Raw genomic sequence first — 14,092 nt, 5'->3', positions numbered from 1 at the left:
GGAAGTGAAAGTGTTTGTTACATGTACAGTTAACATGCTGTGTATGTTTTTATCAACCACAACAACAAATCCTTTAAAAGGTTTTATGCCTGTTGAAATGATCATTTACAACATTTCCACAAGGCTCCTCTGTGACTTTTACTTTCTCTGTGAATCCTGCAAGTTTTTATGGCATACCATACTATGACTTCTTATAATTTATTTTGATAAGGGGGACCTTAATATTAACCTATTTATGACGGTTTGATTGTTTGTGATTAAAAACGATGTGTCATATCTGTGATGCAATAAAAACATATGTATATATAAGTAAATAGATTCTAGTGCGTGTAAGTGCTATTTAAAGAGTTTTAAATGTAAATCGTTAATTATTGGGATAATATTGTCAATCACAATCATTTTAGCCAGGATAATCGTGATACATTTTGTAGGTCTATCTAATTGCATCCAGAGGCATTTTGGTCTGCACCCGTTGGAAATGAAGGATTAACTGCGTCAATATAAATGATTGGAAACACAACCAGCTCCATCATATTATTAACAACAAAACTTCCTTTGCGGAATTCCATCTTTCATGTGAACCCATCAAAAGAAACAAACATGAAATTCCATTTTTCAATACAAAGTAGCAACGTTTAAACCTCATTTATTGAAAGTACACTCAAATGTCTTCAATTTCTAAAAAATAAATAAATCCTGTTCCTGTGCAAAAATATAAAAGAAGAATGACAAACTATGAGAAGGGAGGCACAATCTGGTCTAAGATGCACTTGATACATAATACCAGGAGATGGCACCACAGTGCCAGCAATGTGCTGGGGAGCTACAGTAGATTCAGATTCAGGTAAAACTCAACTCCACACATATTTATACTGCAAAAATAGAAAACAGCATCTTTCTGTGCACATGCAGACTTTATGGCTTTGGTAAAACTGTCATTTATGTTGTAGGATTGCATCATCTTACCAGTTGTTCACTTGCAAAAGGGTTAAATTGGTCTGTGCTGCAATCTGTCTTTTCTCATCTTCTGTTGGGTACGGGTGCTGAAAGAAGTTAAAAACAGCATATCAGTTTTCAAGCAATTTTCTTTAATTGATAGCATTTGTCTGCTACCTTTATTGATTCTGACTACTCTCTGGCCATTCAGTACACCCCTCTCCTTCAACGAGTTTACATATCTCATTATCCTTTATCTCTCTGCTTCTAGACACATTGTTTTTTAGCCATGGGACCAAGGACAGAGGAATTTGTTTCTATACCATGCAGCAAAAACACATGAAAAGACAACAGCAGACAACCTGGGAATGCATAGCAGTGTGTGGAGGGGGATTTAGGGAGGAGTTCAGAGTTCTGGTGGCCACGGAAAACAAGCTATCCGGCTGTTAAGTCTGACGTAACACCCTTTCAAAATACGATTTCCGGGTCCAAACGTCAGTTGAAACAAAATAGATAACAACAGCCAAACGTGAACAATTACAAACCCCCTTTTTCATCAGTCAGACGTCTTTTTCTTATCTATAAGACAGAGGTAAAATAAGGATTAGGTTGATTTTTAAAAACTCAGATCTGTTCAAACAGCGTGAACATGGCACTGTGGAGTTGTAGAAATATGCGGCTTGGAAATCATATTCTGAAAGGCTGTTACGTAGCGCCTTGATAGCCAATTAGGGGCCACCTCATAACATTTCCCTTGAAAAGGCCAACATGTACAGTACATGTGACCATTTCAGATGAAAGCACACACACACATTCTCGTACTCCCTCTCTCTCTCTCTACCTCACCATGAGATGCTGAAAGAGCCAGGAGCGCATGATGTTGGTAGCATGTTTGGGCAGGACCCCTCTCTTATTCTTGGACTTCTTGTCTTCGCTGTCCAACAGGGACGACAGGTCCACGTTTACCTTTTACGATAAACAGCAGAAAGAGAAGAGAAGGGAAGGAAAGAAAAGAAAGGAAAGGAAGAAAAGGAGCGGATTGTAGGGCTTAGTTATTGTTGCCACGGAAACAAAGGGAGACTACCAATTACCTATCTTTTTTTCAGTGGCAAGGGCAGAAACACCTCCTCAAGTGTCGCCATGGAAACTGAATTTGAGTAATGATACTTAACATATAAAAAAGCAGCACCCTTGACTATGTGGAAATGCAAGAGGGTCAGCCGTCTGTTTGGTCCTTCAACAAGGAGTTTAAAGAGCGGAGGGTCAGGCAAACCTCCGTCCAAAGTTTGGTGCTGAATTAGTGAAGGTCTGGTACAAAGTGTGACGGTGTTTGGTTTGGGTTTTCATTTGTGTTGACCGAGGGCTGTCTTTGTGTTCAGTGAGAAATCATTATTCAGATGTTATTGTTTGGAGTGCGAGTGCTGAAGGACGAGATGCTCTCAGAGTATTGACAGTGTTTGACAGCCTGCAGTGTACATATGGATGTGTGTGTGTGGGTCCATGTGTTTGGTCTGGCTGAGCCATACTTATGAGGACTGACTATATAGTGTACTATTCTAGAGAGGACATGTAGGGTTATGATGGTCATCAAGTGTTCTGTGGTTGCAGTCGAGGCTAAGTTAAAGGTTGAATATGGAGAATCTTTATTAAAAGCTATATTTTTAATAATAATAAATGAAACACCCATGGGGTTTTTGGAGGGATACAAGATGAAAGTCTGAATTAATATTGTCAAAAATATATGACGGGTTAGACAATGACTTTCTGTCATGTTCTGTTTACATTGTAAAAGCCAATAGCGTTGGGCATTGCAGGTTGCCAGGGTTGTCTGTTGTTGCTACAGTTGAGAGTTTACTAGCTGATTGATTACACACCACTGTTTGATTCATCACTGACATGGAACAGGCTGATCGCTTGACACACTCTGCAACGAACCTGGCCACCTGACTGCTGGAATTATTTTTTGCTGTTGCAATTATGATCTTGAAACACTAGATGGCGGTGTTCTGCTCATTCTCCATATTCTTCCTTTAAGGTTAGTAAATGGTTTGGGTGTTCTAATTAAGAGTACATGTAAGGGTTGGGCTGCAGGGTACAACTATTAAGTCTAGGTTGTAATTATAACATTAAGGTCTACGCGTATGTTTGCTATTATCAACACATCACATACAACAACAGTCAGGACTGAAGAATTACACTTGTCTCGGCTATTGAGAACTGTCAAGTTGTTCCTGGCAGCTGATTTTGTATCTATTTCCTAAATTCTCTGCATGTATAATTGTGATGTTAGGGTTAGACATGCGGTAACAGTTTAGTCCCAGAGTCCCTACAGAAAGAATGCAAGTTGATGCAATGTCCTCCTAAGTGAAGACACAAAACAAGTGTGTACATGTGCGTTTGTGTGTTTTCACTGTAGTACAGATGTGTGTGTTCTTTTCATTGTGGAGATAAATGTGTGTGCTCTGAGGCAGTTAATATGAAACACAATGAGCCTCAATAGCAACCATTACCAAACCCTCTCTGACACTATCTGCAAAGAGCTATACTTCATACTCTGAATAAAAACACATACTATTTAAAGATGTACACACATGCACTGAATTACATCACACTGGCTTCTACTGCCTGGATATTCATAAATATGTAACATATAATATGAGACAAACCTCTTTAATCTGTCATTATAATTATACCAAGCAGTACCCATGACTTTGACTTTTTTTAAGGTTTGAGTGAACGAGGTTCCCATTTGTAAAGGCTAAAATACTTCAGAGGGGAGTATACTGTATGGAAATTTCATTATGCATAAGCATGTAGGACAAAATGCAGGTCTGCTAAAGAATATGAAATTGATTCATTTTATGCAGAGCGTAGGAGTGAAAAAGGAGCCTGGCTCACTTGGAGATAAATAACAGACAAACCTACTAGTTGTGTGAGTTCAATTAGTGAAAACACATTTTTTTTAAATTGCAGGAAATGATAGGCTGCTCAGCTTAAATGATCTCAAATGCTTGCAAAAAAAAAAGCACACACAACTAAAACCAGAAAGATGTGGAAGAAAAACTACCATTCGCATGTATGGAAGAATAGCCAAAATGGCAAAGACTCAATGATCAGCTCCAGGGTGATCAGAGAAGGTCTAAAGTTACCTGTGAGTACTGTAACAATTATGTGAAGCCCTCGCAAAGTCCCATCGCTGAAAAAACCACATGTGCAGAAGAGGTTACTGTTACTGCCAAAGAACACACTGACTGGCCTAAAGAGAAATCGGAAACATTTTATGGACTGATGAATACAAGATTGTTCTTTTTGGGGTGTAGAGGCTGCTGTCAGTTTGTCAGATGACCCAAAAACACTGAATTCAAGCCACAGTACACTGTGAAGACAGTGAAGCATGGTGGCGCAAGCATCAGGGGGTGTTTCTCATACTATGGTGTCGGGCCTATTTATCGCATACCAGGGATCATGGATCAGTTTGGAAACATCAGAATAATTGAAGAGGTCATGTTGCCTTATGTTGAAGAGGACAACGGGTGTTTCAAGAAGACAACAATCTCTAACACACCAGTAAGTGAGAAGCATCCTGGTTCCAGACAACAAGATTAACGTTATGGAGTGGCCAACCCAAATCCCTGAACCTTAATCCAATAGAAAATCAAAAATGCTGTTTCTGGGGCAAAACCAAAAAATGCAGAGGAATTGTGGATTATAGTCCAATGGCCCTGGGCTGAAATACCTGTTCTCAGGTGCCAGAAGTTGGTCGACTCCATGCAACACAGATGTGCAGCAGCTCTCAGGGACAACTTAATATTGGTTCAGTGATTAACAGGAGAGATAAAACTTGAAGCATGTTTCAGTTCATACAGTAAATGTTTGAGTTTGTAGAGAAAATGCAGACAGCTATTTTTTTGATTAGCCCAGTATTCATTTTTCTTCACTTTCTGTAAAGTAATAACAAATTTGAAAAAAATTCCTCATGTTGTGGTTTGGATATATAGAAAAAAGCTTTTATTAGGATTTTGAGCTTTACTCACTTTTTCAATTATACAGCTGCTATTTTGAACACAACTGTATATGCACTCACAAACATGCAGAACCCCCCTTAACACACACACACACACACACACACACACATACACACACACACACACACACACACACACACACACACACACACACACACACACACACACACACACACACACACACAGACACACACACACACACACACACACACACAAACACACGGAACAAGAGTCATTACAGTAGCAGCTGGGTGTCACATGGATAACCCTCCTCTTATACCTCCTCAGCCCTGGGTGTGTGCATGTTGCAGGGAAAAGCAGGGTTTAGTTAATTGGCGGCACCGAGCTCGAGAGTGTGATTACTCAGAGCTTGTCGACAAAGTAGCGACAGGGCTGTGTTCAATTCCCAGCCTGCATGTAGCACTCTGCCTCGGCTGGGTCGCGGCAATTCACTGAGGCCTCCTCTAACTGTCAAGCACAGAATTACCTGCCTGAAACTGAGCCACTCTTCAGGCGACTGCTGCTGCACATGGATCCCTGTTTGAACTCCCAATGCTCCCAGTTTTAATTTATAGGCATGATGAGACTATCAAGGCCAGAGAAAGACTGGCCTCACCCATGAGGCAATAAATCTACCTAACCTGGTGCTTTTCTGAGCAATCACATTTTGAAATGTTTAAAAAAGGGCAGTGATTATAATAATCCTGAAATTCCGACAAACATTTACCTGTAATTATGAGTTCTAACGACCCACTCACTGGGATTGTTCATTTCCTTTCGTCCTGGTATCACATAGGGAAGCACAGATACAACCTTTTCAATCTCTTTATCGATGCAGCTTAACTAAACATTGCTTTTCTAATTTGGTAAAACAAAATGTAACACATAAATACATAGATATAACATTACTTAAATGTTTCTTTCAATTAAAATAATTAATAATAATAATAACAAAAATGAACTGAATTAAATAGATTGGCCCCATTGTCACAATATCGAGTCAGTATCAGCCCAATATCCAATATCAGTATTATGATTTGGATAACTTTGTTGTACATTAAATTATATATAATGGAAATGTGTCTTTGGCACAGGTATATAAGACACATAACACAATACACAACAAAAAAAATTCTTCAAATGATCAAGTGGTAGTAATAAAAGTGGTGCGTGGGTTGTTCTTCCCCCAGGGTACAATCAGTGAATTTTTAAGAATAAATAAATAAATGTACATTAAAGTGATGGTGTTTGTTGTGGAAAGCCTAGAAAGCAGCTTTAATGTTAGGGAGGGGTAGGTTTCAACTATGTCATTATCTGCTGTTGCATATTTTAAAATGTCATTGTCAATCTCAGTTGTGGCTCAATAAAAATTTGGTTTATTTTTATTATTACTATCATTAACTTATACATGCACACACAAATGTTAACTTTACACCATACAGACAAAAAAGTTAGTTAGTCAGGCCATTTTACACACACACACACCCCCCCCCCCACACACACACACACACACACACAAACACACACACACACAGACTTTCCAATTTCTCAAAGCCAATGGCAGCTCTTTTTGTGTTCATATGAATATTTTGTCTGCTCTACATTTGTTTTTGCTGTCAGTGTTGTGACTGTCTTTTGATCAGTCAGCACCAATTATCCAGCTCAGATTGTGTGCTCCTGTTGCACAAACAAAGACATCTATCCTGTGAGCAGACCTAACAAGGGCTCAAGAGCCTGATGGAGAGAAGGGCTTCTACTCTCAAAGCTCTTAGAACTCCTCCCAACAGAGGAGAGTCTGTGTCGCTGGACACAACGAAGGAAAGTCATAAAGGTTTTGGATGCCAACAGTCCTTTTGAGAAAAAAAGAAATATGTAGTGTATATTGGGTTTAATGTTTCTTTTTTCGTTTGTTGTCGGGGGATGTGCACTCTGGTTAAGGCAGAGGGCCAATGACCACAAGCATTTCATTGTATTTTTAATACACATAACAATAAAGTCCCTTTGTTATTTTATTACACTAGTTTGTGTTTTAACGCAACAATGACATTTGGGGAATAATTAGAAAAATATTTCTGAATGCTTACAGCTTGCATGAAAGATATGAAGTCAACCAACTCTATGACATAGAAAATGTACATCAAGGGTTTTTTTCTGAGCACCAGCACCCTTTTTCAACTGTTCCTATAAGGAGAGAGTTTATGTGGCTGCCCAGAGTAAAGGCATACTGTTTCAGGTGCTATGTCATATTTGTGCAGCCGCTCTGAATGCTCCTAGTTCAAAATCTCTTTTCTCTCTCTTTTCAGAAAAGCAATGGTCATCACTGTCACTCGTGTTCAAGAAACTATCACAACAAAGAAAGGCATTTGCTGGGGCAGATCAACCCGACTCTGAATGTTGCTGGTGAGCGTTGTGCTTTTATTACTGTACGTGTTGTTAGCTTGTTGTTGCAGTGTCGTCAACCCTCTGTTAACGCAGCATTAAACTAGCTACCTAGCTAACATTAATGTTGTTGTCATAGAAACAAAACCCGCAAGCAGTTAAGTGTGGAGCTAAATTACTGTAGTACAGTAAGCTAGTATCAAATAAACTTTGACTCATCCTTCAGAGATAAAACAGAGTGAAAGATTTAAAGAATAATTGGTTCTTTGTTCTTTGATGTGGCTGTTCGCATTACAAAGAGAACTGCAGTAGGTCTTCAACCATCCAAAATGCATGCAAAGGATTTACTGTGCTTTCCACATGTATTTAAAAACATGATGTATAGATGTGCTTATAATTAATATTTTAATAGTATAGTATTGTATGCACCATAAAAAGATCTGAGCATAGGCTTTAGGTCGCTCTACACGTTATTGTAGGCCCAGTTTATGCAACTCAATTTTATACAATATATGTAGTAGAAGGGGGTCCCTGCTGCGTTTCTCTTTCAGCTAAGGGGTCCTTGGCCTAAAGAACATTGAAGATACCTTTACCGGCTGATGCTTTATCCCTTTTCATAACTTATTTCAAAAACTAACTAAAACCCTTTTCTTTTGAATGATTTGTAAACCCTAAAATGACTATTTGTAATTGAGAAACAGGCATGGGTCTCATTTATCTCCCCAAAAACACTCAAAGACAGAGGATACAGTGAGTGCCCCTAATATCCTAGAATAACTGCAGAAGCACTATGAGCTGTAAAAAAGGAAATATTAAAACCACAAATGTGTGCATTTCATGGAAAGGAGATAAACATTTGTGGTCATAATATTTACTGTCAAAAATTAATTCCACAATAATTTAGACAGTTTCTTTTCTCAAAGTGGGTTTTGTCAAAAGGTTGAGTTAGTGTGAGTAAAAATGTTGTGTATTAAATTTGAGTTTTATTTCCTGTATCTGAAATATATGAAATCTACAGTTTACACTGCACATGAAGTTAGTCTTAAGTGCATGTCCTTACATGACTTCCATTCACAGCTGAACCTGATAGGATTGCGCCCTAAACATAATGGGAATAAACTATTTCCTTTTTGGCTGTCAGCAGGGGGTGGGGGGGTGGCTGTGTTCAGACACAGACAATGAAGAGCCACCCAGGGGTGTTTCTGTGAGATGTAAAGAGGCCCTTTCAATAATAACAAGCAGAGAGTTGGTGGTGAGGGCACAGGGAGGGAACCAATGTATCAGCCAAAGCATCATCGGTCAGACAGCTTTACCTGTGAATTCTGGATCTGGATGGTTCCCGGTTGCAGCGCCTGTGTTAAGACTTGCCCTTGCGATGTCACCATGGCAACCGGCTGGTACAGGGTCCCACCTGAGGGGATAATTTGCCGTCATGAGTATCAAGTGGCTTCAGCAGCTACTGGCAGCCACATCTCCCACTTCCACCAGAGCCTTATTAACTTCTCGTCAGCCCCGCAAACGAAAACAAGACAAACAAGAGACAAAATGATTAAATTCAAGGTGCGTTAATGTCCTTTAACCCAGAAAAAAGAAGAAGGGAGTGTGTTTTTGCTTCTGGGTTAATTAGTCTTGATAAGACACTCTTATCACAGTCTGTTTGAGCTCTTCAGTATGTAGTGATCAAAGGCAGATATTGATTTATTTTGGGTTAAAAGGGATTTCCAGAGGGCAGGATTAACATTTCACTGTACAGGCTTGACATTATAAGAATCAGCCAAGCACCCTGTGAAGGATACTATGGCTCTCTGTTATATACACATATCTCACATACACACAAAACTCTTTCACTACAGATATACAATATATCACACAAGGATATTAAAATAGTAGCATTTAGATGTTAGGATTCATTGCACGATGATGTGCACTGACTATACTTGTGTTGCGTGATATGGTTGAAATTAAAAAAAAATATTTTTTAAATAATATACTTATATGCATTTGACAATATGTATGGATTACTAATGCAAAGTCAGAATAAATATTGTATGTTGTAAATTACTTTTAAAAATTGTAAAATCTGATTAAATAACAAGGTAACAAGGCAGATGATAGATAGATAAACATAATACAACTGATAAAATATCAAATTGAAGAAATTAAAAATCTAAATAAAGTATCTGATCTGGACAGCAGTACTTTGGATAAAACTGGAGCACGCAACTTTGGTGTTTTATGGACCTGAATAAAAGGTATTGCATTCATCTAAACTGATAAAATCATGGAATATTTTCTGGAAATCTGTGAAAGTTGAAAATTATCTCATGTTGACTAAGGTCCCCAGCTAGAAAAAGTATGATTTAACCACCCTTGTAACTTGATTTTCAAATAAAAGGCTAGATATAAATGCCCTTTTTTTGAAAGACAGACTACACTGTGATTGGCAAGGCAGGTTGAGAGATGGTGGGCCAAACAGAAAAACCTCCAATAGAGATGGTTAAGTTTTGTGACATTTAGCTTTTAATTTCCTACAAACCAGAAAGCTGTGTCATCAGCATAGAGGTGTAATTAAGTGTAAAATCTCCGCAAAATGGGACCTTCATTGACAGGAACAAAACCAGCTGAAAGCTAGAAAGAGAACATCACGTTTTATATTACTAAATAAAAATGAACTGGCAGTTACCATTTATCGTATAGTAATACATATAGTGACATATCACTGCATATGTATTCACTCTGAAACTTGAAGTAACAAACATCATTTCTCTACCTTCTTATTCTGAAAATGACAGCATGAATCTTTACTATTCCCAATAGGCTTTGGATATCAGAATTAGGGCTACAGCGATTCGTCGTCATAATCATTGACGTCAACGCTTAAAAAGCTTCAACATCAATCATTTGGGTTGACGCATCTTTTTTTACTTTTTCTAAAATGTTTCAACATATTCCTGTCATTTTTCTCTCATATTCATTCTGTATCGGCAGCTTTGATGAGTGCCGTTGTTAAATTTCACACGATCATTAACATCCTCTGCTCTCATGTTTTACCAAGTGGCGAAATCCACAGCACAGACATCTTCCGCTGCTGCCCGCTACAGAGCTGTCCTCTAGAATCAACAGCTGCTGTACGGAAGCCACTGCTTAGCGTTGGAATAATGCCACTCAGAGCAGAGCAGAGGAGAGACGGATGAAGTGAACAAAACTGGCACAGGAGTAACAAGATCCAGCTTTAAAAGTGACATAGTTCTAATATCTCATTTATGCCAAAGTGAAGAGTGGTTAATCTATGAAATGAAATCAATTGATTAATCGATTAAAAATAGTCTGCAGCCCTATCATAATGTCGCAATATTTCCCCAATTCATACAGACACTTCTGCTGTTCATTCAGGCCATTATTATTTATAATTAAGTATTGCCCTTTGGAAACATGAGGGGTTCAGATTTCAGACATAATGTATTGCCATTTACTGAGAATACCAGATATGTGCCTAAATGGTTGTATTGTAAAAACAAGTGATCATGGAAACTTGCAACATCCTGTTTGTGGAATGTATCTGGAAGGTTCACAGTCCATGTGAAATGAAAGTGCTTGTCTGACCATGACAGTTTGGACCAGTCCAAGTCCCATGTATGTTAAATATGCACATTTTAAATTATAAATATTAGGGATGTCCGATAATATCGGCCCACCGATATTATCGGCCGATATTGAGTTAAAAATGTAATATCGGGAATTATCGGTATCGGGTTTTTACAACCGATGTTAGTTCTGTAGGCTTCAGCATTTCCGAGTGTACGTGAATGCAACACGGGACGTTTACAGGCGCGTGCTTGATGACGTATAACAACAACACGCTTCACTCGTAGGATGCTAACCGTGGCTAACAAGCTTCAGCTCGCCTGGTGCATGAGATGTCCGTGGTTTGGAAGTATTTCCAAGTGTCACCTACTAACAGTAAGTGTGCGCTATGCAATGACTTCAAGGCGTTAGTTATGAGAGGAGGAAACAAGGCGTCTTCCTTTAATACATCACATTTGATCACCCACCTCAAGAAGATTCATGCGGAGTTATTCGCTACATCTGTGCAGCAAAGTGATGAAAAGAAGCCGACACCGAGAAACAAACTTTTTCTATCGTTCAGGATGCCGGATTCACCAAACGTGTGGAGTTCCTCGAGCCCCGTTATGTCTGTATAACGCCCAGTCGCAAGTATTTCTCAGACCAGTGCTGACCCGAATTGTACAGCATTGTTTACAGTCACGTCGAGAAGCTAATTTCTGGTGCTGTATCCATTAGATCCAATACAGGTTAGCATGTTGAGCTTGACTGTTACGGTTCAGTCGTTACTCAGTCTGGAAAAAGAAAACTATGTTTGTTTACTACTCTGGACTGAAGCTATGCATCTTCCTGGTTTTGATAATGTCTGTAGTGTTGTTTGAGGCAAAATATTCTCTCTAAAAACACAAACAAATAAATGAATGGCACTTTTTTCAATAACTTATTTTGTACAGACTGTTTACATTTGAAAAGCCGTGTTGCATTTATGTATGCATCCAGTGGGGCATCACAATAAAATTAGGCATAATGTGTTAATTCCATAATAGGTGATATGTGATGTTGGTGTAAAAAGGCTGCATATATCGGTATCGGGTGATATCGGTATCGAAAATTAAGGGTTGGACAATATCGGAATATCTGATATCAGCAGAAAAGCCAATATCGAGCATCCCTAATAAATATTCAATACCTCAAGTTATCTCTACCCCAGGATTTAAATGTGACATTGCACTAAACATACAATCACAAATTGTATGTGTATGTGTCAGGATCCTGGTGTTTGTGTGTGTAATCACATACTTACCCGATACCACTTGAGAGTTGATGGTAGTCATGGCGACATTGCCCTGTTGCAGACCCCCGGCGGGCACCAGTATTCCTGAAGGGTTAACAGAGCTGGAGACAGAGGTCATGGATGGAGAGGAGGTCTGAATTAGTTCCTGGGGGGATCACAGAGAGACACTAGTGAGCAAATGTAAAGAGATAGCTCAACTGTTTATGACTGAAAAACTCCCCAAATCTACCTGGTGATAAATGACAAGGTTTTTCTTTGGAAGTGCTACTCAGAGAGAGATACCATCAAGGAAGTGTAAGATCCATAGAGTCCAGACTGACCTGCTGCATGTTGAGACTGGTGTGTGACGGAGAATAAGGTCCCCCAAGGTCATTACGTAGGAGGTTGTCGCTGTGCATCTTGGTCTTGAGGCAGGTGATGTAACGGTTGCAGAAATCTTTACAGAGCTCATTGACCTTCTCTAACTCTAATAGGTGGATTCGCAACACCTGAATGGCCTTTACCATCTGAAGGAGATAGAGATGAAGCATAAACAGATCACCTTCACAACAAACTGCAAAACTGAATCACTGTTATCATTGTTTTTAGTTTAAAACACCATTTTGAATACATTTTCTGCAGTTTAGCCCTTAAAATACAGTGGAGATCAAAATTAATAATAAAAAATGACAAATGCTTGATTTATTCTTAAACATTGTTGTTGTTTTTTGTTCAAAATGTGATAGAATATCCACTGTGTCTATCCCACTGCTATACAAGCATGTTTTTAAATAACCAAGGCACTTCAACAAAAACATTATTTTGTGAAAAAAAACCAGTGAGAAAAATTAACCTGTATATACTTATATGTGTGTGTACAGCCTGATAGATGATCATCCACATCAGTTCTTGAAGTACTCAAACACAAATGGCCAGATTTGGTAACATAAACCGGAACAAGTGAGATGAGGTGTTACAGTCAGTCTTTCAAGGGTGAGATGTAACGAGAGGAAGTGACATGCAGCATTTTCTTTTATTAATGAGCAGGGAGTGACATCCACTTTTATTATTTATTCCACTGAATATAGATTGCAGTTTACAGGGGTGTGAAATCCTTTCATCCTTCACTCTCCCAGAGATCGAGCCTCTAATATGTAATGCTGAGAAGACAAACGTAAAGCTTCTTCACTTTCTCTTTTTGTAAGTTGGGTTACAACATCTAAACAAATAAAACAGCTTATTTTCAACATAACATGAAATGAGGTTGATTCAATGCATTATGTTTAGGTTTTGTCTTTTTATGTCTTTCAATTAGCTTAATCAAAAATTCTTGTTCAAACTCATATAGAATTCAGAAAGGATCTTTATCTCTTCTTACAGCCTCTTCTTACAGTATACATGACATTTATGGTTTGGATCTTCAAACCCTTTGTCACTACAGCAACCACCCCCTTTCTTTCTACTATAGAATGGAATCTGTGTTATAGGGGTTTGAAGAGATTGGCATGTTAGATTTTATTGCTCACAGTAAAAATGAATATATGCTGAAATGTACACTTACTACCTTTTCAGAGCAATTGCAACTGCATCTCAGGCACTTCTTTAGCAGATGTAGATGAAACACTAAGTGTACCTTTAAGGTTAGATATTATGTTGCACATACTGCTCTCAATGTCAAGAATGAACTTGAAACTCCAAAAACATCTATAGCTATTTTTAAAAGCAATATCACAAGTGTCACTTTATGAATCTAAGGTTATAAATCAGCTAATTTCTGTTTAGCAGTAAGCTAACATTTACATATTTGACTCAACACAAACAATGCAATGTTTCAGTGGTCAGTCTTTTACTTGTAATTAACCGGCCAAAAAATAAAAATAAAATCACCATAACCAATTATTGTTTCATGTGGATA

The 14,092-nt window shown here is 38.4% G+C and overlaps 1 protein-coding gene across 1 annotated transcript in view; it reads right to left on the bottom strand.

Moving 5' to 3' along the window:
• pknox2 (pbx/knotted 1 homeobox 2) overlaps nt 1–14,092 on the bottom strand; it is a 101,381-nt gene that overhangs the window by 4,568 nt on the left and 82,721 nt on the right. The window contains exons 5-9 of the mRNA XM_083926635.1: nt 12,519–12,704; nt 12,208–12,343; nt 8,654–8,751; nt 1,783–1,902; nt 967–1,043 (exon numbers count right to left, since the gene is read on the bottom strand). Of these exons, the coding sequence (XP_083782761.1) occupies nt 967–1,043; nt 1,783–1,902; nt 8,654–8,751; nt 12,208–12,343; nt 12,519–12,704 (617 nt within the window). The remainder of the gene's footprint in view (nt 1–966; nt 1,044–1,782; nt 1,903–8,653; nt 8,752–12,207; nt 12,344–12,518; nt 12,705–14,092) is intronic.

Source organism: Echiichthys vipera (genome assembly GCF_963691815.1).
Source record: "Echiichthys vipera genome assembly, chromosome: 14".
Taxonomy (NCBI): Eukaryota; Metazoa; Chordata; class Actinopteri; order Perciformes; family Trachinidae; genus Echiichthys; species Echiichthys vipera.
Note: the sequence above shows the minus strand (reverse complement) of the source record. Positions and strands in the feature narration are given on the sequence as shown.